General features: G+C 47.8%; 1 protein-coding gene across 3 annotated transcripts in view; it reads right to left on the minus strand.

Moving 5' to 3' along the window:
- rd3 (retinal degeneration 3, GUCY2D regulator) overlaps positions 1 to 23,918 on the minus strand; it is a 123,052-nt gene that overhangs the window by 28,936 nt on the left and 70,198 nt on the right. For 2 of the 3 annotated variants that reach the window (XM_072508431.1, XM_072508422.1), the window contains exon 4: positions 3,377 to 3,694. In XM_072508431.1, the coding sequence (XP_072364532.1) occupies positions 3,377 to 3,672 (296 nt within the window). In that variant the 5' untranslated portion in view covers positions 3,673 to 3,694. Of the gene's footprint in view, positions 1 to 3,376; positions 3,695 to 11,766; positions 11,959 to 23,918 lie in introns of those variants that run through there. The other variant, XM_072508441.1, reaches the window with a different exon arrangement.

Below are 23,918 nucleotides of genomic sequence, written 5' to 3' on the forward strand. Positions count from 1 at the left end.
TAGCCCGGACACCACACCTCACCACCCCCACATGGTGCGAAAACAGTGTAAAGTGGTATTCCCTCTCCGATACAGTAGAAGCCCGCTTGGTAATAGCAATACTCTGCAGTGTCGTTGAGACACTTAGACTCCGCAAATGGCGAAGGAGAGCCTCCCGCTCCCCAATATACACACTCCGAGCTCCTTTCCTTGGAATCCAACAAACCCTACAAACCTTTTAAACCTTTTTCACTGACAAAATAAAAAGATTGTACTTCTTCTATGACTGTATTAGATTAAGTAGAGATGTGATGCTGCTGCTTATGTCTTAAAAATGTTTGTATTGCACATAAGTTCCCTTTTGATATTTGCCAGCAGAATGAGAGTCGCTTAGGTAATGATAGTTAGAGGTTCCCTTGTGTAAATAAATTAAATGTGTAATTATTAAATGTTTTATAGTGGCCCCTTAGAGTTTATGAATTTATGATATGTTGATAAAATTAGGTAAATGCTCCAAAAGCATAGGACAGAGTAGTGTAGAACCTGTCCTTGACCAAGGGTAACCGGCACACCAAGGACGGATGAGGATCAACAGTGCGATCCACCACGCTTCGCGTTCAGGATCAAAAGGACGGGATGTAGCCATCTGGGATGGCCACTTACAAAGGATCCCTGGAAATATGGCCACCTGCAAAGGACCATGGGAAATATGGTAAACCCAGGACTCAGACGCCCAGAGCTTATGTATATTGGCAACTCAGAAAACTAGACGCTATTGAAACCTCCAGCTACTTTGCATTCTAATGGCCCATTTCCCCAGCACAAAAGACCTGTACTCAGGTAATAGATACAGAAACAGACTCATCAGCGCCACCTCTTTGCTCAGGGAGCCCAAAAAGCCAAGGTCAATGACCGCTCAGGACACGCCCCGCCATCAAGGCACCCGCCCCTTTATTGACCAAAATCGAAGGCAGTAATTGAAGCCTGCCGAATTATTGGGTCCAAAGCTAAGGACCGCCCAAGAGTGCAGAACCCCGCCATGTGTTCAGTCTCTCTTGGCTCCGGCGCTCGGTCTCTCTTGGCCCCGACCTACGCCTAAAACCAAGTGTAGCATCACGACCAGAAGACAAGTTCAAGACCAACGATCGCTACCAGACGGATGAGCCCAGCAGAAACAAAGTCACTTCTCCTGACCCAGCCACGCAAGATCCGAACAAAGGCCTTGTTCCTCTGCATAAAGCCTGAAATTAAGTACAGGTTGTTGTAATGTTAGGTGTAATTTAGCTTGTAGTGTTTTATGTTGCATGTCGAAGTAATTCTTGTTTGTAAATAAACTGTCATTGAACTTGAACTAACCAACTGGTTGTGTGGTCCTTTGATCGATATCCGGTAAAACCTTGTGGTGGTATCATTTGATACCTGGCGTCTCTGAAAAGCAATATCATCATTCATAATTGTCATATCAGTATCCAGTTAAAAAGTGCAACATTATTGGCATCTCCGGTGTGAATTGGCAACACGCCATGATCTGGCAGATATGTCGCACTGTCTCTCTGCTCAACCAGAGTCTTCGACGGCATGCCCGGTCAAATGACAGGCGGCTCCGGTACACACGAGGCATCATGTGGCGCCTCCTTGGCACCTCCTCCCCCTCAGGCTGTTGGGCAGCCGGCTCTCTAACCTGGGTGGCTGCCTCCTGTTCCTCTGAGGCACGCTCCGCTGCTGCAGCTTCCTCCTCCTCCTCAAGCAGCGCCCGCTTGTACAGCCGCGGTGCGACTAGCAGGAAGGCCAGCATTGCTGGTTGAATTCCAATATCCATTGTCTGCAGGGGGTGAAAGGCCAACATGCTAGCATGGTGCATACCCCCGTGCCCAACCAGCTCCACTGGGCTACATGGCAGCACCAGTTGGCACTGTGGGCTCTGCATTCACATGTCCCTCCCCAACCCCCACCCCCATCCCTGCACCCTTTGCCCTATCGGTGGCTGGCACCGTGGGGGCCTCTGGGCCTGGTGCCCATCCCTCATGCCAGGGATACCGTCCGCACTGCCCTCACCATGGGTATGCATCGCGGCTCCCATAGGGGCCAATGTGGGTGTTGACCTGGGTGGGCCGCTGGTGGGTGGTGACCAGGTGGGGGGGTGGTAGAGGGTGGTGTGCGGGGGGGGGGGGGGGGGGTGGCGGGCACACATATGGCCAGTGTCACTCTTTATAACCAGGGGCCAAGGTGGGTGCTCAGTGGGTGCACAGCAAGATGGCGGCGGTAATGGTGGTCCGTGCCAGGGCACTGCCCCAGTCCCGTGGGGGAGTCGCCCTGGCCACTCAGCCTGCTCCCTCCACTTCCCCCCCACATTCCCAAGCCCTGGCAAGACACCCCCAGCCCAGCCAGTGTCCGGCCCAGCGGCCCATGGTCGTGCCTCTCTGTGTCCCACGCCATCTCTCTCCCTCAGCAGCCACCTCGCCGGTTTCACAATTTTTAAAAGCACAAGTGAACTGCCCCATCAAGAACTCAGCCCATCAGAGGAGGAGAATTGCGGAGGCCACGGAGAATACCAGGTCGGGCCCCCTAATAATATGCAAATGGTGTTCACTGTACATGCGTCCGGTATGCATTGTCGCCGCTGTCGAGGTGACAGAGAATCGTGATTTGCCGTCAAATCAGCGCCCGCGGTTTTGGCGTCGGAACCGATTCTCCGGCCAATCGCATTTCGCACTTTTGCCGTCGGCAAGCGGAGAATCCCGCCCCGGATGTTTCTTGACTCTTTCATCCTGATAATTCTGGCTGTCTTTAAATTGGTGGGAGAGCTGGAGCAGTTTTCCTGCTCAGTCTAATTCTCCAACTGTCTCAATATGCATATGTGGAGTAGGATCCAACCAGCTATGGTGGGTTTCCGTGCAGCTTTGTTTCTTTAAGTCTATCAGCTTTCATTTGCGCATACTCCAAGATTCTGCCTCTTTCTACCAATGCTGCATATCGCTAAAAGTGACTGGAGACAGTACATTTTCACCTGAGCTGTCACAGTTCATTATGACTGCTGGACAGCATACACACAGCTTGCAAGTAGCAAGTTTCACCATCACAAAGGCCTTTGAAACTTAGGAGAGTGAATCGATAAGACATCACAATAAAGATAACTGCAGCTCAGTATTGAACAAAAAGATGCTGTTGGAGCTCCAGTCTCCAAAGCATTACAGTACACCATGTATCCCATGAGCCAATAATATGAAATGCAGCTTCATGCACAGAAATATTGAGTGATTGACCATATCTTCTTTCCAAAGTATCCAATTATTCCGATGTTAGCTCCTTTTTAAGACTCCTGAATCAAATTTGTTGATAGGTAGAAAGACCCATGTTAGCCATGTACAAACTAAATGTCAGATTGCAGCGACATTACCTGAGTACCACAGGTCCACAGTAAGAAGGGTGGATTTTGGAACAAGCTTCCTCAAGTTCTAGCCTCTCCCCTGGGGACACCTCATAGCTGTTTTTGGGATGACTGATGAGCCAGTTGTAGTCTACGCCTGTCTTTATCCTCCTATACTCATCTTCTCGCTCTCGCTGCACCTTCTCAGCTTGTTTCAGCTGCCAGCTAAGTTCCATCATGAGGGTTTCAATGATCACATCTGTGGGATTCCTCTGGGAGTATCTTTGATAAGACTCATTCCATCTAAACCAGGAAGCGATTGACATTGTTCACTGATGATGCTGTTTTCTGAAAGTACATGAAAGAAAATTTAGTGATCTGAACAATTCTCCCTTAAAGACATATTAGAATTCTTTATAAAAGCAAATTACTGCGGATGCTGGAATCTGAAACGAAAGAGAAAATGCTGGAAAATCTCAGCAGGTCTGGCAGCATCTGTAGGGAGAGAAAAGAGCTAACGTTTCGAGTCCAGTGACTCTTTGTTAAAGCTAACAGACAAAGTGGGAAATATTTATACTGTGGAGTGAGAATGAAAGATGAGACACAGCCACAGAAACCCAGGGAAACATCGAATTCAACACCTTCAGATGATTAGCTCTACCCCACCTCGACCCATTTGTTTTCATCCCATTTCATTTTAAATGTCTTTTACCATTTCTTTCTTGTCTTTCTTAATATATATTAACCCCCCCCCCCTTTCCTCCCTTTGCTTCCCCCTTCCCCTCCCATAGAAGGAGGTCATTCGGCCCATCGAGTCGGCACTGACCCACTTAAGCCCTCACTTCCACCCTATCCCCGTAAGCCAATAACCCCTCCTAACCTTTTTGGTCACGAAGGGCAATTTATCATGGCCAATCAACCTAACCTGCACGTCTTTGGACTGTGGGAGGAAACCGGAGCACCCGGAGGAAACCCACGCAGACACGGGGAATGTGCAGACTCCGCACAGTGACCCAGTAGGGAATCGAACCTGGGACCCTGGCGCTGTGAAGCCACAGTGCTATCCACTTGTGCTACCGTGCTGTCACAGTTTACCCTCTGATGTTAGTTTCTCTGCTGTTTGGCCTCACATCTTTTGTTCTCTCTGGGGACTGCCTTTTTTTCCCTTGGTTTCTGTGGCTATTAGCACCCTATTTCCCTGGGTTTCTGTGGCTATGACTCATCTTTCATTCTTACTCCACAGTATAAATACTTCCGACTTTCTCTGTCTGTTAGCTTTGACAAAGGGTCACCTGGATTCGAAACGTTCACTCTTTTCTCTCCCTACAGATGCTGCCAGACCTGCTGAAATTTTCCAGCATTTTCTCTTTGGTATTAGAATTCTTTACCTTTTCAAGCTCAACCACTGAAGACAAACGTGGTAATTTTAAAAAATGTTTTTATTAGAGTTTTGTCTTTTTATACAATGCAAAGATGAACATACACACAAACTGTATACATTGGTTACCATTCACTACATACATCAGTTACAAATTATATTACTCAGCAAGTGCCTAGTTTTGGTTAGGTCCCCTGCTCCTGACTCCCCCTCTTCTCTCCTGATCCCCCTCCTCTTCCTGTTATCTGGAGTGCCTTCTTTGCTCATTGGGTCTTCCAACCTGGACTCGTTGGGGTGGCATGGTGCAACGTATACTGTTTTGTATTAGGTATGGTTGGGTTCTGTGCTCCTCCCTCCACCCCCCTGCTCCCCCCTTCCCCCCCCCCCCCCACCCCCACTCTGTTTCTGTTTGTGTCTGTGGTTCTTCTGTGGCACCCCCTCACTCTGGCTTATTGGCTGTTGGCTACAAACAGGTCTTGGAATAACTGGGTGAATGGCTTCCACCCTCTTCTGACCCCCGGATGGCGACTTTAATTTTCTCCATTTGGAGAAATCCCGATGGGTCGGCCAGCCAGTCTGCAGCTTTAGGTGGTGCTGCTGATCTCCAGCCGAGCAGGATTTTCCAGCAGGTGTTTCGGGAGGCACAGGCAAGGGCATTGGCCCTCTTCCCCATAAGGGGTTCTGGCTGCTCTGATACCCCAAAGACTGTCTCACCCGGGCACGGCTCCAACCTCATCCCCACCACCTTGGACATTGCCTCGAAGAAGGCAGTCCAGAACCCGACAAGTCTGGGGCATGACCAGAACATGTGGCCGTGGTTGGCTGGGCCTCCTTATCACCGTTCGCATTTGTCCTCCACCTTCGGGAAGAACCTGTTTCCCCCGTTTTGTTTCCCCGGTCAGTTGGAGCCTCTCTGTCCTCTAGTGTTGTCAGTCTGTTGTCTGAGTAGAAGTCCCTAACTGTCAATGTTCCCCCATCCTGCCTCCACCTTTTGAAGGTGGCATGCATTTTGGCTGGCGCGAGCCTGTGGTTGTTGCAGATGGGGGCCTTAATGGACATCTCAGTTAGACCGAAGTGCTGTTGTAGTTGATTCCACGACCGGAGTGTTGCTATCACCACTGGGCTTGTTGAGTGTCTGGTCAGTGGGGATGGAAGTGCTGTCATGACCAGGGCACGGAGGGAGGTCCCACTGCAGGAGCCCTCCTCCATTCTCACCCATTCAGCTTCTGGCTCCTTTATCTATCCCATTACTCTTTCTGCTGTTGCTGCCCAGTGGTAATATTGCAGGTTTGGGAGGACTAGGCCCCCCATGCTTCTCGATCTTTGCAGGACTCTTTAGGGGATCCTGGGTTTCTCCTCCCCCCCCCCCCCCCCCCCCACCACCACCACCACCACCCCACACACACAAACACTCTGATCAATTTTCCACTGAGTTGAAAAAGGCCTTGGGGACGTAAATCGGTATGGATCTGAACAGGACGAAGACCCTGGGCAGTACATTCATTTTGATCATCTGCACCCTCCCTGCCATGGAATGTGGGATGGTATCCCATCTCTGGAGGTCCTTTTTATCTTCCTCCGTCAGGCTGGTCAGGTTCCATTTGTGGATCCGTGTCCAGTCATGGCAATTTGGATCCCCAGGTGGCGGAATTTGTTTTGGGCTTATTCAAATGGCATTCCCTCCAGCTCTGCTCTTCCCCCTTGCGATTCACTGGGAAGATCTCACTTTTGTTCAGGTTGAGTTTGTAGCCCGAGAAGGTTCCAAACTCTTTCACGAGCACCATGATTCCCTCCATGCTGCTTTGTGGGTCTGCGATACAGAGGAGCAGCTCATCCACATAGAGCAAGACTCTGTAATCTCTGCCTCCTCCTCTGATCCCCTTCCAGTTCCTTGCCGCTCTGAGTGCAATCGCTAGTGGTTCGATCGCGAGGGTGAGCAGCAGCGGGGATAGCGGGCAGCCGTGCCTCGGGCCAGAATTTTTGCATTTATGTTTAGCAGCGGAATGGGTTCACAGGACCTGCATTCTGTTGCGTCTTTGTCCTTTTTGGGTATCAGCGAGATTGAAGCTTGTGCTAGCAAAGGTGGCAGTGTGCCCCTTGCCAGCGAGTCTGTGAACATCTCCCACAGGTGCAGGACCAGTGCTGCCGCAAATGCTTTGTAGATGTCCTTGGGCATCCATGTGGTCCCAGCGCCTTCCCTGCCTGCATAGAGTTAATACTCTTCATGACTTCTCCCAGTTCTAGTGGTACTTCCAGTGCCTGTTTCCTATCCTCCCTCACAACTGGCATGTCCCGTCCATTGAGGAACTGTTCATTCATCAAGTCCCCTACTGGGGCCTCGGAGGTGTACAGCCCCAGGTAGAAGGCCTTGAATGCCTCGTTGACCTTAACCGGCTTCACTTCTAAGTTGCATTTGCTATCTCTAATCTGGGTTATTTCCCTTGTGGATGTCTGCTTTTTCAGCTGGTGAACCAGCAGGCGGTTGGCTTTGTCTCCGTGTTTGTACAGGGTGCCCCGTGCCTGGTGGATTTGGTGCGCTGCTTTACTCATGGAGAGCAGGTCAAAGTCCATTTGAGGCTTCTTCTTCTCCACCACGAGCTCTACAGTTGGGCCGCAAAGTATCACTGGTCTACTTCCAGTATAGAGTTGATAAGCTGTTGCCTAGCTGCACTCTCTTCCCTATCTCTTTGTGCTTTGTAAGCAATAATTTACCCCCTGATCACAGCCTTCAGCACCTCCCAGAGTGTGGAGGGTGAGACCTCCCCGTTGCGGTTATTAGTAATATACTCGTCTATGGCCTGTGATATTTTCTCGAAGCAAGCTATATCGGCCAGGCGGGCCATGTCCAACCTCCATGGGGAGTGTTGGGCACTGCCCGTCTCCAACCTCACATCCATGTAATGTTGAGCATGGTCGAAGATTACGATCGCGAAGTATTCCGCTCTTACTATCCCTGGAAGCACTGATTTCCCCACTACAAAATAGTCAATCTTGGTGTATATGTTATGTACCTGGGAGAAGAAGAGTAACTCCTTCTCCCTTGGGTGGGTGAACAGCCATGGATCCACTGCCCCCATCTGCTCCATGAATATTCCGTATTAGAGGGCCTCCCTGGTTTGGGGTTTGACCTGTCAGTTCGTGGGTCCTGTATGCAGTTAAAGACCCCCCAATGACAAGTCGGTGTGTGTCGACATCGGGGATTTCCGCATTAGTCTTCTTAACGAACTTTGCGTCATCTCAGTTGGGTACTTACACGTTCACCAGGACATCTGGTGCCCCGTCCAGGACACCGTTGACCATGAGTCTGCAACCGCCTGTAACCTGGGTCTGTAACCGTCCTCATCACAGTAAACATCATCCTCTTATTTAGCAGTATGGCTACCCCCAGGCTCTTGTTCCGGAACAGGAATGGTAGGTCTGTCCCACCCAGCCCTTCCTTACCCGAAGGGCTTAGCCCTTCTCCCTCAGGTGTGTCTCTTGGAGGAAGACTATATCAGCTTTCATACTTTGCAGGTGGGCGAAGATTCTGGATCTTTTCACTGGGCCGTTGGGTTCTCTGACGTTCTATGTGACTATCCTGATACGGGTTTTTTGACCCCCCCCGCCCGCAGGATCAACCATACTTACCTTGGATGTGCCCCTGCACTACAGGGTTTCCCTTGGTTAGGGGGCCATGAAAATGGTCACGGTCACTGTTCACACCATGAGGCTGGGCCCCTGCGCTCTGGGGTTTTCCTTTGTCCAAGGGCCATCTAACATGGCCGACAACTGTGTGTATGCCATGTGGGTGAGCCTCTGCGCTCCGGGTTTCCCTTTGTTTGGGGACCCTCCAAAGTGGCTGCTTGCGGCGCCTATGTGCTCCAAGTAAACGTGTGGTTTATTGTAGCCAGCCTAATGCCCTTACTGCCCTTGTCCCTCTGTTTCCCCTATGATTCTTCCCCCTCCTTGCCCTCTCCCCCCTCCTGTTCCTGCTCCCCCCTTGCTGCCCTACCTCCATTTACTCCCCTGACTGTTCCCCTATTGGTGTTATCGCCCTCGGCTGCTCTCGAGCCTGGAGTTTTGGTTGAAGCGACCTTTGAGCTCTGTCTACTTCTGGTGGGTTGGGGAAGGTGTCCCTTCCCACCAGATTTCCCAGCATCTGGACCACATAGTCCATGAAGTCTCTGCCCTCGCTCACTTCTGGCAGGTCCACTATTCTTATGTTTTGGTGCCGTGACTGGTTCTCTTGGTCCTCTATTTTCCCCTTCATGCTCCCCTGCATCGCCACCGACCTCGTTATTTCCGACTCCAGGGTGGCAATCCTGTCGCTCTGGTCTGTTGAGGCTTTTTCGAATGCTTTGATGGTCCTTCTCGCTCTGGTGTGGCTGGCGCTTCGTCGCCTCGCACGTCTGCCGTCTCGGCCGCTTGTTTCTCCTGGTTTCTCCCGTTTCTCGTCTCCTTACAGCCTCTGGAGTTACTGTTGTCGGGATCCTCTCTTGTAGTGTTAGTAGCTAGGATGAGGGGATACTTTCTTTCCCTGTTTTAATGGGATATTTTGGGTAAAATGAGCCTATTTTCAAGTTCGGAGGAGGAGAGCCACCTGATGTGCGACTATTCAGCACATCCCCATCACCGGAAGACGCAACTACGATAAATAAAGGTTCAGTAACTGTTCTTGATGGAATTTGAAGTGCTTGTTTAGGAATTGGATGCAATACTCTCTTATGTGAATACATAGGAAGGTAGCATAGTAGTAATGTTACTGTATGAGTAATCGAGACACCCAGAATAATGCTCCAGAGACATGAGTACCAAATTCATCATGGCAGCTGGGGGAATTTAAATTAAATTAATTAATAAATCTGGAATAAAAGATAATCACAGTAGAGATCATCATGAAGATAGCAAGACTGTTGCAAAAACCTACCACCTATATCCAGAGCCACAATGATATGGCTGACTCTTAACGCCCCCCCTGAAATGGTTTAGCTAGCCGCTCAGTTGTATCAAACCACTGCCAAAAGTTGAACAAGAGTCTAATCTAGATGGACCACTCAAAATCAATTTAGGAATTGATAAAGCCACACCCTGCCCAGTTGACCCTGCAAAGTCATCTTCACTAACATCTGGAGACTTGTGCCAATAATAGGACAAGTAAGGGCAGCACGGTGGCGCAGTGGTAGCACTGCAGCCTCACGGCGTCGAGGTCCCAGGTTCGATCTCGGCTCTGGGTCACTGTCCGTGTGGAGTTTGCACATTCTCCCCGTGTTTGCGTGGGTTTCGCCCCCACAACCTAAAGATGTGCAAGGTAGGTAGATTGAACATTACCCCTTAATTGGAAAAAATGAATTGGGTACTCTAAATTTAAAAAAAATATTAGGACATGTATCCCACAGATTAGACAACAGCCTGACTATGTCATAATAACAGAATTTTATCTCCAACAAAGGTCCCAGACTCCTTCATCACCACACATCGAGAGCTAGCGGCAGCACAGTGGTGTACTGTTGGAAGCCCTGAGAGACCTAGGCAGCACAGTAGCACAGTGGTTGGCACAGTTCCAGGGTCCCAGGTGCGATTCCCGGCTTGGGTCACTGTCTGTGCGGAGTCTGCACATTCTCCCCGTTTCTGTGTGGGTTTTCTCCAGGTGCTCCGGTTTCCTCCCACAGTCCAAAGATGTGTAGGTTAGGTGGATTGGCCATGCTAAATTGCCCCTTAGGTTAGGTGGGGTTACTGGATTACAGGGATGGGGTGGAGGTGTGGGCTTAAGTAGGGTACTCTTTCCAAGAGCCGGTGCAGACTCGATGGGCTGAATGGCCTCCTTCTGCACTGTAAATTCTATGAGATGTCTGCTATCACCTCAACAGATCCATGGAGTCTCATGACACTGGGTCAAACCTGGGCAAGGAAATATTCTGCTGACTATCACCTTCTGCCCTCTGACAACTGATGAATCAGTACTCTTAGTGTTCTCTCTGCTTTATTGCTCGGACCATTATTCTTTTGATATATCTTAATGACCCAGATTTGGGTATACAGGACATTTTTTAAAGTTTGCAGATGACACAAAATTGGAAAATATGTTGCATTGATTTGGTTATCCCTTGCAATTTTCTTTCCATAACCCTTTTTTTGTAGCTCTTGTTATCCATTTTTACCCCTTCTATCTTTCCCATACGATAGGATCTGTGTTGTCGTTTTGCATTTGTGCATTTTTGCCCCCTCAATTTAATGTTACCACTTTAGTGTTGGGGGGTTGGTTAGCTCAGTTGGCTGGGTGGTTGGTTCGTGATGTGGAGCGATGCCAACAGCGCGGGTTCAATCCCTGTACCGGTCTGAGGTTAATCATGAAGGTCTGCCTCCTCAACCTTGCCCCTCGCCTGAGGTGTGGTGGCCCTCAGGTTAAACCACCACCAGTCAGCTCTCTCTCAATAATGCAGCCTGTGGTACTGTGACGACATTTACACTTACTACTTTAGTCATCCATGGCTGCCTTACCCCTCATGGGGTTCAAATTGGTCTGTACCAGGTTAAATTATTTTTTGAACTCCCACCATTCCTGTCATTTTATCCATTCACGGATTTGTCAAGTTCTCACTGCTTCATCCCATTGCATTATCTAAATCTAGAATCCCAGTAGCTGTTTCACATTTCTGTTTCAAATAATATTCGATAAATGTTTACCACCTCTACTGTTAACTAAATCAAATGTGGTCTGCCCCTTTGATGGCTGTGGCCACACTTGCAAAAGCTATCCGAAACATATGAGAAATTCACTACCTTGACGAACATATTAGCTACAATAGAGTCATTATTAGACAAAAATAAATGATCCTATTATGGATAATGAATATTGCTTGATAAGAATCGTCTGATTCGGTTTATTTTACTAATTGTTTTCTCTCTCCCTTCTGTCGTGACACCAACGGATAGACCTCAATTTTAAATGGAAGCAGACAAAACAAAAGCCTACATCATTTACAATTGGCAGCAATTTTTGCAGACAGGGCAGCTGGATCCACAAGCAGTAACACTGCAAACATTGCAAAAGTGCATCACTTACTCTCGCTCAGAGCCGAGTCTCTGTATTCAGAGCAGGTGGAGGAGTCCTTCACGTTTAAAAAGTGCTGAGACGCCAGGACATGCAACCTGATCCCCGCTGGCCCCGCTGAGTTGGGATGCTGGGTGTGAGCCTAATGGGAGGACCAGCTCGGGGAAGAGTACAGTGAGATAGATCCCTCTTGCTCAGGACTTGTTGCCTCCGTTTTACCATCGCGAAGATGATTCACTGGCGAAGCCCTCACTCTTCCTATTATTATTGGCAGTTGCCATAGAGACTGTCTAAGCCGATTTCCACAATAAGCTTCGTATGCAGCGAACAATGTTGCGCAACCTTGGGTAGAAGGAATGGGGGGGGGGGGGGGCTGAACTTGCAGTCGGAGTATGATGGGGCAGGCAACAATTCAAAGATTAATGCACAATTCACACACACACACAGGGAATTAATCATCTTTAGCTGGTTTCATCAGCACGAATTTGGGACATGATTCATTAGGCAGATGTTATCAGTTGCCTCCCAGACCAGAAGGTGAAGGGTTGTGGTTTTCTAGAATCAAGTTGATGTAGAGGTTGAATTCTTGTTTTCAATGTATTAAGTTTTCCTTCAGCTTTTAACCGGATTAACGTAAATAGTTACGTGAAGCAACAAAAAGTAGGTTGGTAAAGTCAGAGATTTGGGAATAATCCTCTCTAATAAATTTAAGAGGATTTACGTAATCTTATCTGTTCTAATATTTGATCATTTTGTTTTCCACAGTTGATTTCCTTTTTCCCGCTTTAGTTTTTCCAATTTAATTGAGTTGCTTGTATTTAGTTTTCTAATTGGGACAAAGTGGAGATATTTTTCTGCTATACTGCACTCAAAGAACTTCTAAATGTTGTATTTTTTCTATTCGCTCGGGGGATTTGGGTGTCACTGGCTGGGTCAGCATTTGTTGCCCATCCCTAATTGCCGTTGAACTGAGTGATTTGCTGGGACATTTCAGAGGGCACATTGCTGTGGGTCTGGAGTAACACATAAGCCAGACCAGGTAAGGACATTAGTGAACTAGATGGGTGTTTATGACAATCCACAATGGTTCGGCATGAGACTTTTAATTCCAAATTTTTTAATTGAACTCAAATTTCACCGTCTGTCTCAGTGGGATTCAAACACCGGTCCCGAGAGCGTTACCCTGGGTCTCTGGATTACTACTCAGTGACAATACTACTGTGCCACTGTCTCCCCATATGCTAAATTAAAGATTGAATTCAATGCATTGCACATATTAAACATAGTAGACCAGAGCAAATATTGGGGAAAATGTGTAAAATATTAGCTGATATACCATCAGCACTGGAAATCTAAAATAAATGCAGAAAAGGCTGTAAAGTGACCATTCCACCCTCTTCTCCAGTCCACCTTCTTGTTAGTGCTTTCTGCTGGTTCTGCTCATGCCTGTCTCAAGTCAGGCATTACATTAACTTCAAAATGTTTGCCTTGCTGCCCCCCAAAGCCAGTTCTTGGCCCGCCTCTGGTCACCTCCCAGCATCAACACACTATGCCTTGACAATTTGGAAGTAAGAGCTGAAATATTGCACGGAAGCTGATAGCTTCGTTCACTGATTGCAAAAATGGTGCTACTTCTTACACTTCTCATGCACATGCAATCCCGAATAAGCCAACATTTTCTATTGCTTAATATTGTCAAAACAACGGCTCAAATTTTTGGACTGCTCCTAGTTTCAACTCCCCAGCTGCCAGCTCTGTCTGAGTAAAAAGATGCAGAATCTCATTGTACTGTTCAACATTATCATAGAATCAGTGCAGAAGGGAGTCATTCGGCCCCTCATGTATGCACCAACCCTCCGAAAGAACTTTCTATCTCGGCACCATTCCCCCACTGTATCCACGTACATCTTTGGACTGTGTGAGGAAACCGGAGCACCCAGAGGAAACCCACATAGACACAGGGAGAACGTACAAACTCAACACAGTCAAAGTCAGTATTGAACCCAGGTCGCTGGTGCTGTGAGGCAGCAGTGCTAACCATTGTGCCACCTCTCTGCCTTCAATATGAACTACTTTTCTCTTGTCTATGCTTTCATCACCTTCAGGTTTAATTTGTCTAATGCAATTCTAACCAACCTACCTATTTAAATGCATCCAAAATACAACTGCCTCCAATCTCGCTTGCACAAAGTCCAGCTCACCCATCCAACCTAGCCTTTAGAAGCTTCACTGGATCTATAAGTCCCAACAAGTTGACTTCAAAGTTTTCTTCCTTGTATTCAAATCCCTCCATGGCCTTGCACCCACATTCTGGTGATTTTCTCGTGCCTAATGTTTTAGCTCCTCTAGCACCTGTCTTCTCCATGTCCCTTCCATTCAATGTCAGTGACGACTTGTTTAGCTATGATGCCGCTGCCCATTCTCACTTTTTTTGTCCCCGTCTCTCTTCTGTGTTCAGAAACTTTTTCCAAACCCTTTTCTTTGACTGTGCCTTTCATTTACTCCAAATTCACCATTTTCCTTTTGCCAATCAACAGTGTTATCCTTCTTCACAGAAAGTATTTAGAGGCACTTTCATGCTGATAAAGTGAGCTAGATATGCTGATTCACCAAACGGCTTGAATATTAAAGAGAATATTATATTAATACTTCAGGTTAGCACTTCATCAGGACCCACTGATAACACACGCAGAACCATACATTCAGCACGGTAGCACAGTAGTTAGCACAGTTGATTCACAGCGCCAGGGTCCCTGGTTCAATTCCCGGCTTGGGTCTCTGCCTGCGTGGAGTCTGCACGTGACTGCGTGGGTTTCCTCCGGGTGCTCCGGTTTCCTCCCACAAGTCGAAAGATGTACTTGTTAGGTGAATCGGACATTCTGAATTCTTCCGCCGTGTACCCGAACAGGCGCCGGAATGTGGCAACTAGGGTTTTTCACAGTAACAATGTTAATGTGAGTCTACTTGTGGCAATAAAGATTATTATTACATTCATTTATTGGACCACTGAAGCTTCTTCTTTTTGCTTTATCAAGTCACCAGTTGCTCTTTCACATGAACAAGAAGCCTTCAATATCTGTATGATGTGCTCATAGAATAGAATCCTTACAGTACAGAAGGAGGCCATTCGGCTCATCAAGTCTGCATCAACCCTGTGAAAGAGCACACCACCCAAGCCCACTCCCCTCCCTATCCCAATAGCCCTTTAACCTAACCTACACACCTTGAGACACTAAGGGGCAAATTAACCTGCACATCTTTGGACTGTAGGAGGAAACCAGAGCACCCGGAGGAAACCCACGGAGGCACGGGGAGAAAGTGCAAACTCCACACAGACAGTGACCCAAGGCTGGAATTGAACCCGGGTCCCTGGCGCAGCGGAAGCCCCTCGAGCAATGATCATAAGGTTCTATAATTTTAAAGAAAAGGAGCAAATCCTGCGGTGGGCCAGGGAACACCGGGATGTTAATTGGGAGGGTCACTCGATCCGGCTATACCAGGACCTTAGCGCAGAGAAGGTGAAAAAAGGGCAGCATTTAACGGGGCGCAATCTGCCCTATTCAAGAGGGTACCCTGTTTGGGCTACTACACCTGGCCCTTTTTCGAGTCTACGTCAAGGGAAAAGGTCACCTCTTTGATTCCCCAGATGATGCAAACATTTTTGTAGGAAACTTGGTTTGAATTCTGTGTAAACCATTCTCTACTTTTGCCTAAGAGTTAAATTGCTATACGTTCAGAAGTTAAATAATTTTTGTTTATATGGTGGATCTATACTGAAAGGTTATTACTGTTGAAGAGGTTTTGTGTTATGTTAGTGCTGTATATATTGCTATTACTGTACTGTCATTGTCCCTGGATTGTTACAAGTGAATGTTTTAAATATTGTTAATGATTTTTCTCAATTTTTAATATAGGGTCGGTTGGAGAGCCTCTCAGCTTTAGCTAGAGATGGTCTGGAGAAGGGAAATTACAAATGTGGGTATACTGCAGCTCCCACTCGCAAACACCCTGGGAGTGGGAGCTTAGATTATAGTGTTAAAGAGTTCAGGTTTTATACAAATTGGATGTTTTTGTTGGGGGTTGTTGGGTTAGGGTGGGATTTGGGGAGGGAGGGGGTTATAGTTGGTAGTTTGACGCTGTCCTCTAATTTGTTTTTGTCTGGTCTTTGGGCTGGAACAGGCCGCTGTCCTGATGGTATCTCCTCACCGAGGCGTCACAGGATTCCTTGCTTGCTGAACTGCAGATGTAATGGCTGACCCTGGTGGGAGAGGTGGGAGAGCTTCTCCTCTCTGCCTCATAACCTGGAACGTGAGGAGTTTATTGGAGCAGTGAAGCGGAATAGGGTCTTTGCACATTTAGAGGGTCTGGACCCAGGGGTTGTGTTCCTACAGGAGACCCACTTGCAGGTGAAGGACCAGGTAAGGCTTTGCAAAAATTGGGTGGGGCAAGTCTTTCACTCAGGCTTTAATGGTGGGGCCAGAGGTAAGGCAGTGCTAACCCACAAAAAAATACAATTTACTCCCTCCCGGATTGTGGATGACCCCAATGGGTGCTACGTTAATGCCTGTGGTTCACTGGAAAACACTCCAGTTATTTTGGTGAATATTTATGCTCCCAAGCTTGGGATGACCCAAGCTTCATAAACTCCCTGGTGAACCTGCTCCCCAATTTAGACTCACATCGGATGATCCTAGGAGGAGACTTAAACTATGAACTGGACCCTGGAATGTTCCATGTCAAAATCCTGGCCCCAAACTGGGATGTCCAGAGCATTGACCTCTTTCATGGAGAGGATGGGAGGGGTTGGCCCGTGGCGTTTTCTGCACCCACAATAAAGAATTTTCATTTCTTTGTATGTTGACCATGCCTACTCCCAAATTAATTTTTTTGTTTGTTGTCAAATCCCTTCTCCCGTCAGTGAGAGCCGCCGAGTACTCGGCAATTGTCATCTCGGATCATGCCCCTCATTTTGTTGAAGTTTGCTTTGATTTCGGACCCCCTAAGCGCCGCTTTGGAGACTAAACACCACTTTATTGACAATTGACAAGTTTTGTGAGCGATTGTCAGCTGCTGCAGCAAACTTTATCAAACTCAGCAAAACAGAGTCCATTTCTCCTTCAACACTGAGAAACCCTAAAGGCCGTCATAAGGGGGGAAATTATCTCATATGAAGCTCACATTGTGAAAAAGGAAAAAGAGGAACCACAAAGACTGGTGAACTCCGCCTTGGAGGTTGACCGCCCAATATTCTTTTGCCTCGACACCACAATTACTGATGCACAGAAAAATCTTGCAACTTCAATTTGAATCGATCTTCAGGAATAAAGCGGTGCGCCAGTTACAACATTCAAGGAGCGCTTTCTATGAACGTGGCAAGAAGTGTCTTCTTGCACATCAACTCAAGAAGCTGGCTGCGCCCAAGAAATCCCCCAGATTTGGAGCAAAGAAGGTAACCTAGTATCAGCCCCTCTCCAGGTAAATGTGGCTTTCAGTACGTTTTACCACGAGCTATACGAGTCAGAGCCTCCTTCAGATACCTAAGACATGATGAGGTTTCTCGATGGTTTACACATCCTGACCATTGGGAAAGGCAGGAAATGGGAACTGGAATCCCCCTTAAGCCCAGGAGAAATACTGAAATATATTGGTCGGCTGCAATTCAGCAAAGCCCCCTTCCTGACGGCTTCCCATCAAAATTTTATAAGAGGATCTCAGAACAACTAATACCCTTAATATTGGACATGTTCAATGATTCACTGTCTAGGAGGTCACTACCTCCGTCACTTGCCCTTAATCTCGGTGCTCCTTAAAGAGGGTAAGGACCCAGTAGAGTGTGGGTCTTATCGACCCATTTCACTCCTTCACACTGATGTTAAGCTACTGGCTAAAGTCCTGGCAACCCGGATGGAACCTTGTCTCCCAACTATAATATCTGAGGATCAGACAGACTTTATCAAAGGTACAGTTATCGGCCAATGTCCGATGTCTCTTGAACATTGTCCTTTCCGCCTCATCTGCTTGAAAATCTGGAGTTATAGTATCTTTGGATGCAGGAAAAGCATTTGACAGAGTGGAGTGGAACTACATTTTTTAGATCTTGGATTGATTCAGATTTGGCTCCAAATTTTCCTCCTGGATTTGTCTAACATACAGTGTTCCAAAAGCCAGCACCTGCACAAATATAACCTCCTCTGAATACTTTCTGCAAGGCAGGGGCACTAGACAGGGTTGACCCCTTTCTCCATTGCTCTTTGCGATGGCCATTGAACCTCTGGCGATAGCGTTGAGGTAATCGGAGGGGTGGTGGGGAAAACACCGGGAGGGAGAGGAGCACCTGGCCGCGCGCTATAAGCAAATGACCTACTCTTATATATTACGGATCCGGCCTCCTCAACAGAAAACGTCATGAAGATACTCACGAGATTTAGCACATTTTCAGTTTATATATTAAATGTGAGTAAAAGTGAGGGTTTTCCAGTGAACCCGTCAGCCAGAGGGCCTTAGCTTGGCTCGCTGCCATTTCACGTCTCGTCCTCTAATTTCCAATATCTGGGGATCCGCGTTGCCCATAACTGGGCCTTACTCCACAAACTGAACTTTCAAGCCCCATCGGTAAGATTAAAATGGATTTACAGAGGGGAAATAATCTCCCTCTGACTCTGGCAGGCAGGATTCAAACTGTCAAGATGAATGTGCTACTAAGGCTTTTATTCTTATTTCAACGTATCCCCATTTTTCGACCCAAAGCGTTTTTAATTCTAGTCAACAAATTAATATTGGTGTTTATCTGGGCAGGTAAGAGTGCCAGAGTCCACAGCGCTCTGCTTCAGAGAGACAGCGGATCGGGAGGTTTACCCTTCCCGAATCTCCTGTTTGGTTACTGGGCTGCCAAAGTGCAGAAAATCCTACAATGGCTCAGTGACCTGAAGTCGAACTGGAGTAGATTGGAGGCCCGGCCTTGAGCCGCAGCCTCCTCCCTACACTCCATAATTACTGCACCTCTGCCTTTTCCCCTGTAGGTCTTTCCTCGAGCCCTGTCATGATTTCCGCCCTCAGGATTTGGAAGCAATTCCGGCAGCAGCTCAGTCTTCTCTCATTGTCCCCACTTGCCCCGAGATGTGATAACCTCCTCTTTGTGTCTTTGAGCTTGGATCCATTGTTCAGGTCCTGGAGAACGAGAGGTCTGGTACATTTCGGGAACTTATTTCTAGATGGAGGCTTTGCCAGCCTTGAAAAACTCACAAAAAATACAATCAGACTGGTCCCAATTTTTTTTGTTTTTCCCAAATTCGGGATTTCTCACACACATTCTTTTCCTCCTTTCCCCTGGGGCGCCTCCTTCTTCCCTGCTGGAAAAGATTTCGATTTCGATTTATTGTTATGTGTAGTGAGGTACAGTGAAAAGTAGTTCAGGAAGATCGCTCCATAAATGAAAAATATCAGACATACGATGTGTACACACTGTAAATACATAGACATAGACATTGGGTGAAGCATATGGTACAGAGTGCTACAACTATAGAGAAGATGCATAGAAAGATCAGTTCAGTCCATAAGAGGGCCTTTCAGCAGTCTGTTAACAGCAGGGAAGAAGCTGTTTTTGAAACTGTTGGTGGGTTTTCTCAGACTTTTGTATCTTTTGCCTGATGAAAGAGTTTGGAAGAGAGAATAGCCCATGTGGAAGAGGTCTTTGATTATGCTGCCCACTTTCCCAAGGCAGCGGGAAGTGTAGACAGAGTCAATGGAGGCAGGTTTGTGTGATGGACTGGGCTGTGTTCACGACTCTCTGCAGTTTGCGGTCTTGGGCCGAGCAGTTGCCATACCAGGCTGTGATGCAGCCAGATAGGATGCTTTCTATGGTGCATCGATAAAAATTGGTAAGAGTCAATGTGGACATGCCAAATTTCCTTAATTTCCTGAGAAAGTAAAGGTGCTGTTGTGCTTTCTTGGTCGTAGTGTCGATGTGAATGAACCGGGACAGATTTTTGGTGATGTTTATACCTAGGAATTTGAAGTTGTCAACCATCTCCACCTCCTGACAAGGACGTATATGACACTTTGCTTCCTGAAATCAATGACCAGCTCTTTAATTTTGCTGACATTGAGGGAGAGATTGTCGTTACACCACTACACTAGGTTCTCTAGCCCCCTCCTGTATTCTGGCTCATCATTGTTTGAGATCCGACCCATTACAGTCGAGTCATCAGCAAATTTGTAGATGGAGTTGGTGCCGAATTTTGCCACACAGTCATGTGTGTATAGGGAGTACAGTAGGGACTAAGGCCTTGTGGGGCCCCAGTATTGAGGACTATCGTGGAGGAGGTGTTGTTGTTTATTCTTACTGATTGTGGTCTTTGGGTCAGGAAGTAGAGAATCCAGTTGCAGAGGGAGATACCAAGTCCTAACTTTTGGAGTTTGGATGGGAACTTGGCTGGGATTATGGTGTTGAAGGTGGAGCTATAGTCAATTAATAGGAATCTGATGTAGGAGTCCTTGTTTTCGAGATGCTCCAGGGATGAGTGCAGGGCCAGGGAGTAAATGTCTGCTGTGGACCAGTTGTGGCAGGATCAAGGCAATCTGGAAGTTTGGGTCTGATGTGTCTCATGTCTAACCTCTTGAAGCACTTCATAACGATAGATGTCGGGGCAATCGGTTGGTAGTCTTTGGCACCTGTATCATGGTGGTCTTCTTGAAACAGACTCAGAATGGAGTAGGAAGATGTCTGTGAACACACACATTGCTTTCCGAGGGTTCACTTTCAAGAAGACCTATCTGACTTTGGAAGATGCGACGGTAGGTATGGATGTGTCCGAGGCTGCTGTGGCAGTTATAGAATTTACAGTGCAGAAGGAGGCCATTCAGCCCATCAAGTTAGGTGGATTGGCCATGCTAAATTGCCCCTTAGGTTAGGTGGGGTTACTGGATTACAGGGATGGGGTGGAGGTGTGGGGTACTCTTTCCAAGAGCCGGTGCAGACTCGATGGACTGAATGGCCTCCTTCTGCACTGTAAATTCTATAACTGGAAAGAGCACCCTACCTAAGCCCACACCTCCACCCTATCCCCACACCTCCACCATATCCCCGTAACCCCACCTAACCTTTTTTGGACACTAAGGACAATTTAGCATGGCCAATCCACCTAACCTGCACATCTTTGGACTGTGGGAGGAAACCCACGCAAACACGGGGAGAACATGCAGACTCCGCACAGACAGTGACCCAAGCCGGGAATCGAACCTGGGAATCGGAGCTGTGAAGCAACTGTGCTTACCACTATGCTACCGGGCTGACAATGGTTGACAACGGTTTGTTGGCTTCCTGCTTGAAACGAGTATAGAATGCATTGTGTTCATAGTGGAGGGGTACTCTGTTGCCAGAGTACTTGGGCGGGATTCTCCGGTCGCCAACGCTGAAATCCTGTTCGGCGATCGGCCGGCGAATCCCCGTTTGCGCCGAAATCGGGGACGGCGCCGCTTTTGACCCTTGTCGATTGTGGCAAGGCTTAAACAACACAACGGGCTACAAAGCAAAGCCGAGTAGAATCTCTGGCAACAGAGTACCCCTCACCGATCAACACAATGCATTCTAGACTTGTTTCGAACAGGAAGCCAATGAACCGTTGTCAATTGCCCCAGCAGCCTCGGACACACCCAAACCTACCGTCACAGCTTCCAAAGTCAGATAGGCCTTCTTGAAAATGAACCCTTGGAAAGCAATGGGTGGGTTCGCAGACATCTTCCTACTCCGTTCTGAGTCTGGCTTGCGGAGGTGATGCCTAGATTTCTTTTTTAGGTCAAGGTCACCCGTCTTGAATGCCTCGGATCTGGTCTTCAGTAGGGAGTGATTCTCCTGGTTAAACCATAGTATCCAGTTGGGGAACGTATGTAGTACCTTCTTTGGCATGCAGTCTTTGACACTCTTACTGATTAAGTCTGTGATGATGGTGGCATACCCGTTTAGGGTGGCCACTGAATTCTTGAATATGGACCAGTCCACTGACTCCAAGCTGTCACATCGGTGCTCTTCTGGTGCCTCGGACCAGCGTTGCATGACCTTCCTAACTGGATTCTCCCACTTAAGTCTCTGCTTATATGCCGGGAGAAGGAGCATCGACTTGTGGTCTGATTTTCCCAAGTGCAGTCGGGGGGGTGGATCGGTATGTTCCCTTGATGTTTGCGTAGCCATGGTCGAGGATGTTGGGGCCTCTGGTGGGACAGGAGATGTGTTGGTGGAATTTTGACAATACACTCTTGAGGTTGACCTGGTTGAAGTCCCCGGCCACGATGAACAAGGTCTCCGGGTGTTCTCTTTCACTGTTATTTATAGCGGTGTACAATTCATCCAGCGCCTTCTTCATTTTCGCCTGAGGTGGGATATAGACCGCCATGATGATGGCTGCAGTGAACTCCAGTGGAAGGTAGGATGGGCGGCACTTCACAGTCAGGGTATTCCAGGTCCGGGAAGCAGTAGTTCGCCAGGGTCGCCACCTCCGAGCACCAGGAGGAGTTGATGAGGACGCAGACTCCTCCACCTTCGCTTTGTCCAAGGATGCCTTGCGGTCCATCCGGTGAATTGAGAAGCCTTCAAGTTGAATGGCACTGTCTGGTGAGGCAGGAGTGAGCCATGTCTCTGTGAAACAGAGCACACAGCAATCTTTCAGTTCCATCTGCGAGGTAAATCTAGCGTTAAGCTCGGCCAGCTTGTTTTGATCGCTTGGATGTTTGTCAGGAGTATGCTGGGGAGATGAGATTTGAAACCGCGTTGCTTTAGTCTCACCTGCAGACCGCCGCTTTCTTCTAGCTTCCTAAGCCGGCAGCTGCTTCTGGGTGGTCCTAGGATCTGATGAGGGAAGTCTGACTTTGTGGAAGGTAAGTGGTTGTGTCAGGAGGGGTTCTGGGCTGTGGTTGCGATTTTGGGGTCACCAAGATGGGGGCATGTTCTCGATCTGGTCAGACCCCGGGGTTCCGTGAGAACAGGTCTACCTTTTGGCATGTTCGGGTCCTCACGTGGGGTCTTCGCTATTTTGGGGGTGTTTAGGTTTGGGTTGCAAGCAGGGTCTTTCTGGGTCAGGTTGGGCTGGGTCATGTGGCCGGATCCAACGCTGGTGGTTGGTCGGGTTAGACCTCAATCTAGGCCTGGTCGGGCCTACTCGTCGATCCTCTCCTTTTCCTCCTTCAGGTGAGTCGGGACGCTGAGCAGGCCTCTCCGGGTTGGGTCATGTGGCTGGAGGCCGGGCACTTCGGGAGTGAGGATTGTATTGTTGGGGCAGTCTACGCCTGAACTGTGCTGAGACAAGTGTTCTTGCAAACTGTATAATTAAGGACATAGAAAGGTGTTTTAAACTAAATCATGGGTGGCAGGTCGTCAAATGTGGAAGGATATGATATAGACTTCTAAGAAATGACTAGTGGTGATTTAACCTGAGGGTCACCACATATCAGGCAAGGGGCAAGGTTGAGAAGGCAGGGACTGTATGAATAACCTCAGCTGATGCAGGAATTGAACCCACACTGTTGGTGTCACTCCGCTTCACAAACCAGCTAACTGAGCTAACCGAGTCCCTAAGGTGTGATATCTCAAAAAGTAAAAGAAACCAGGCAAGAGAGGAAAATAGTAATATGGGAAATAAGGGTCAGAGATTGGCAGGAAGGGACAGAGAGAAAAAATCCTAAGAATACACCAACAATCAGGACTAGATGTTACAAAGATAACAAAAGAAGAAACTGAAGGCTCTGTATCTGAATGCACATTGCATTCATAACAGAGTAAATGAATTTATAGCACACATTGAAGTTAATAAATATGATCTGGTAGCCATTACGGAGCCATGGCTGCAGGATGATAGCCATGATGTGGAGATGCTGGCGTTGGACTGGGGTGAGCACAGTAAGAAGTCTTACAACACCAGGTTAAAGTCCAACAGGTTTGTTTCGATATCACTAGCTTTCGGAGCGCTGCTCCTTCCACCTGCTGAAGGAGCAGCGCTCCGAAAGCTAGTGATATCGAAACAAACCTGTTGGACTTTAACCTGGTGTTGTAAGACTTCTTACTGTGCAGGATGATAAGTATTGGGCCCTGAATATGAAGGGGTATATGATATTCAAGAAGAGAAGGAAGCTAGGTAAAGGTGGGGGTGTAGCACTATTTACCAGGGGTGGTATTT

The sequence above is a fragment of the Scyliorhinus torazame genome, chromosome 1 (genome assembly GCF_047496885.1).
Source record: "Scyliorhinus torazame isolate Kashiwa2021f chromosome 1, sScyTor2.1, whole genome shotgun sequence".
NCBI lineage: Eukaryota > Metazoa > Chordata > Chondrichthyes > Carcharhiniformes > Scyliorhinidae > Scyliorhinus > Scyliorhinus torazame.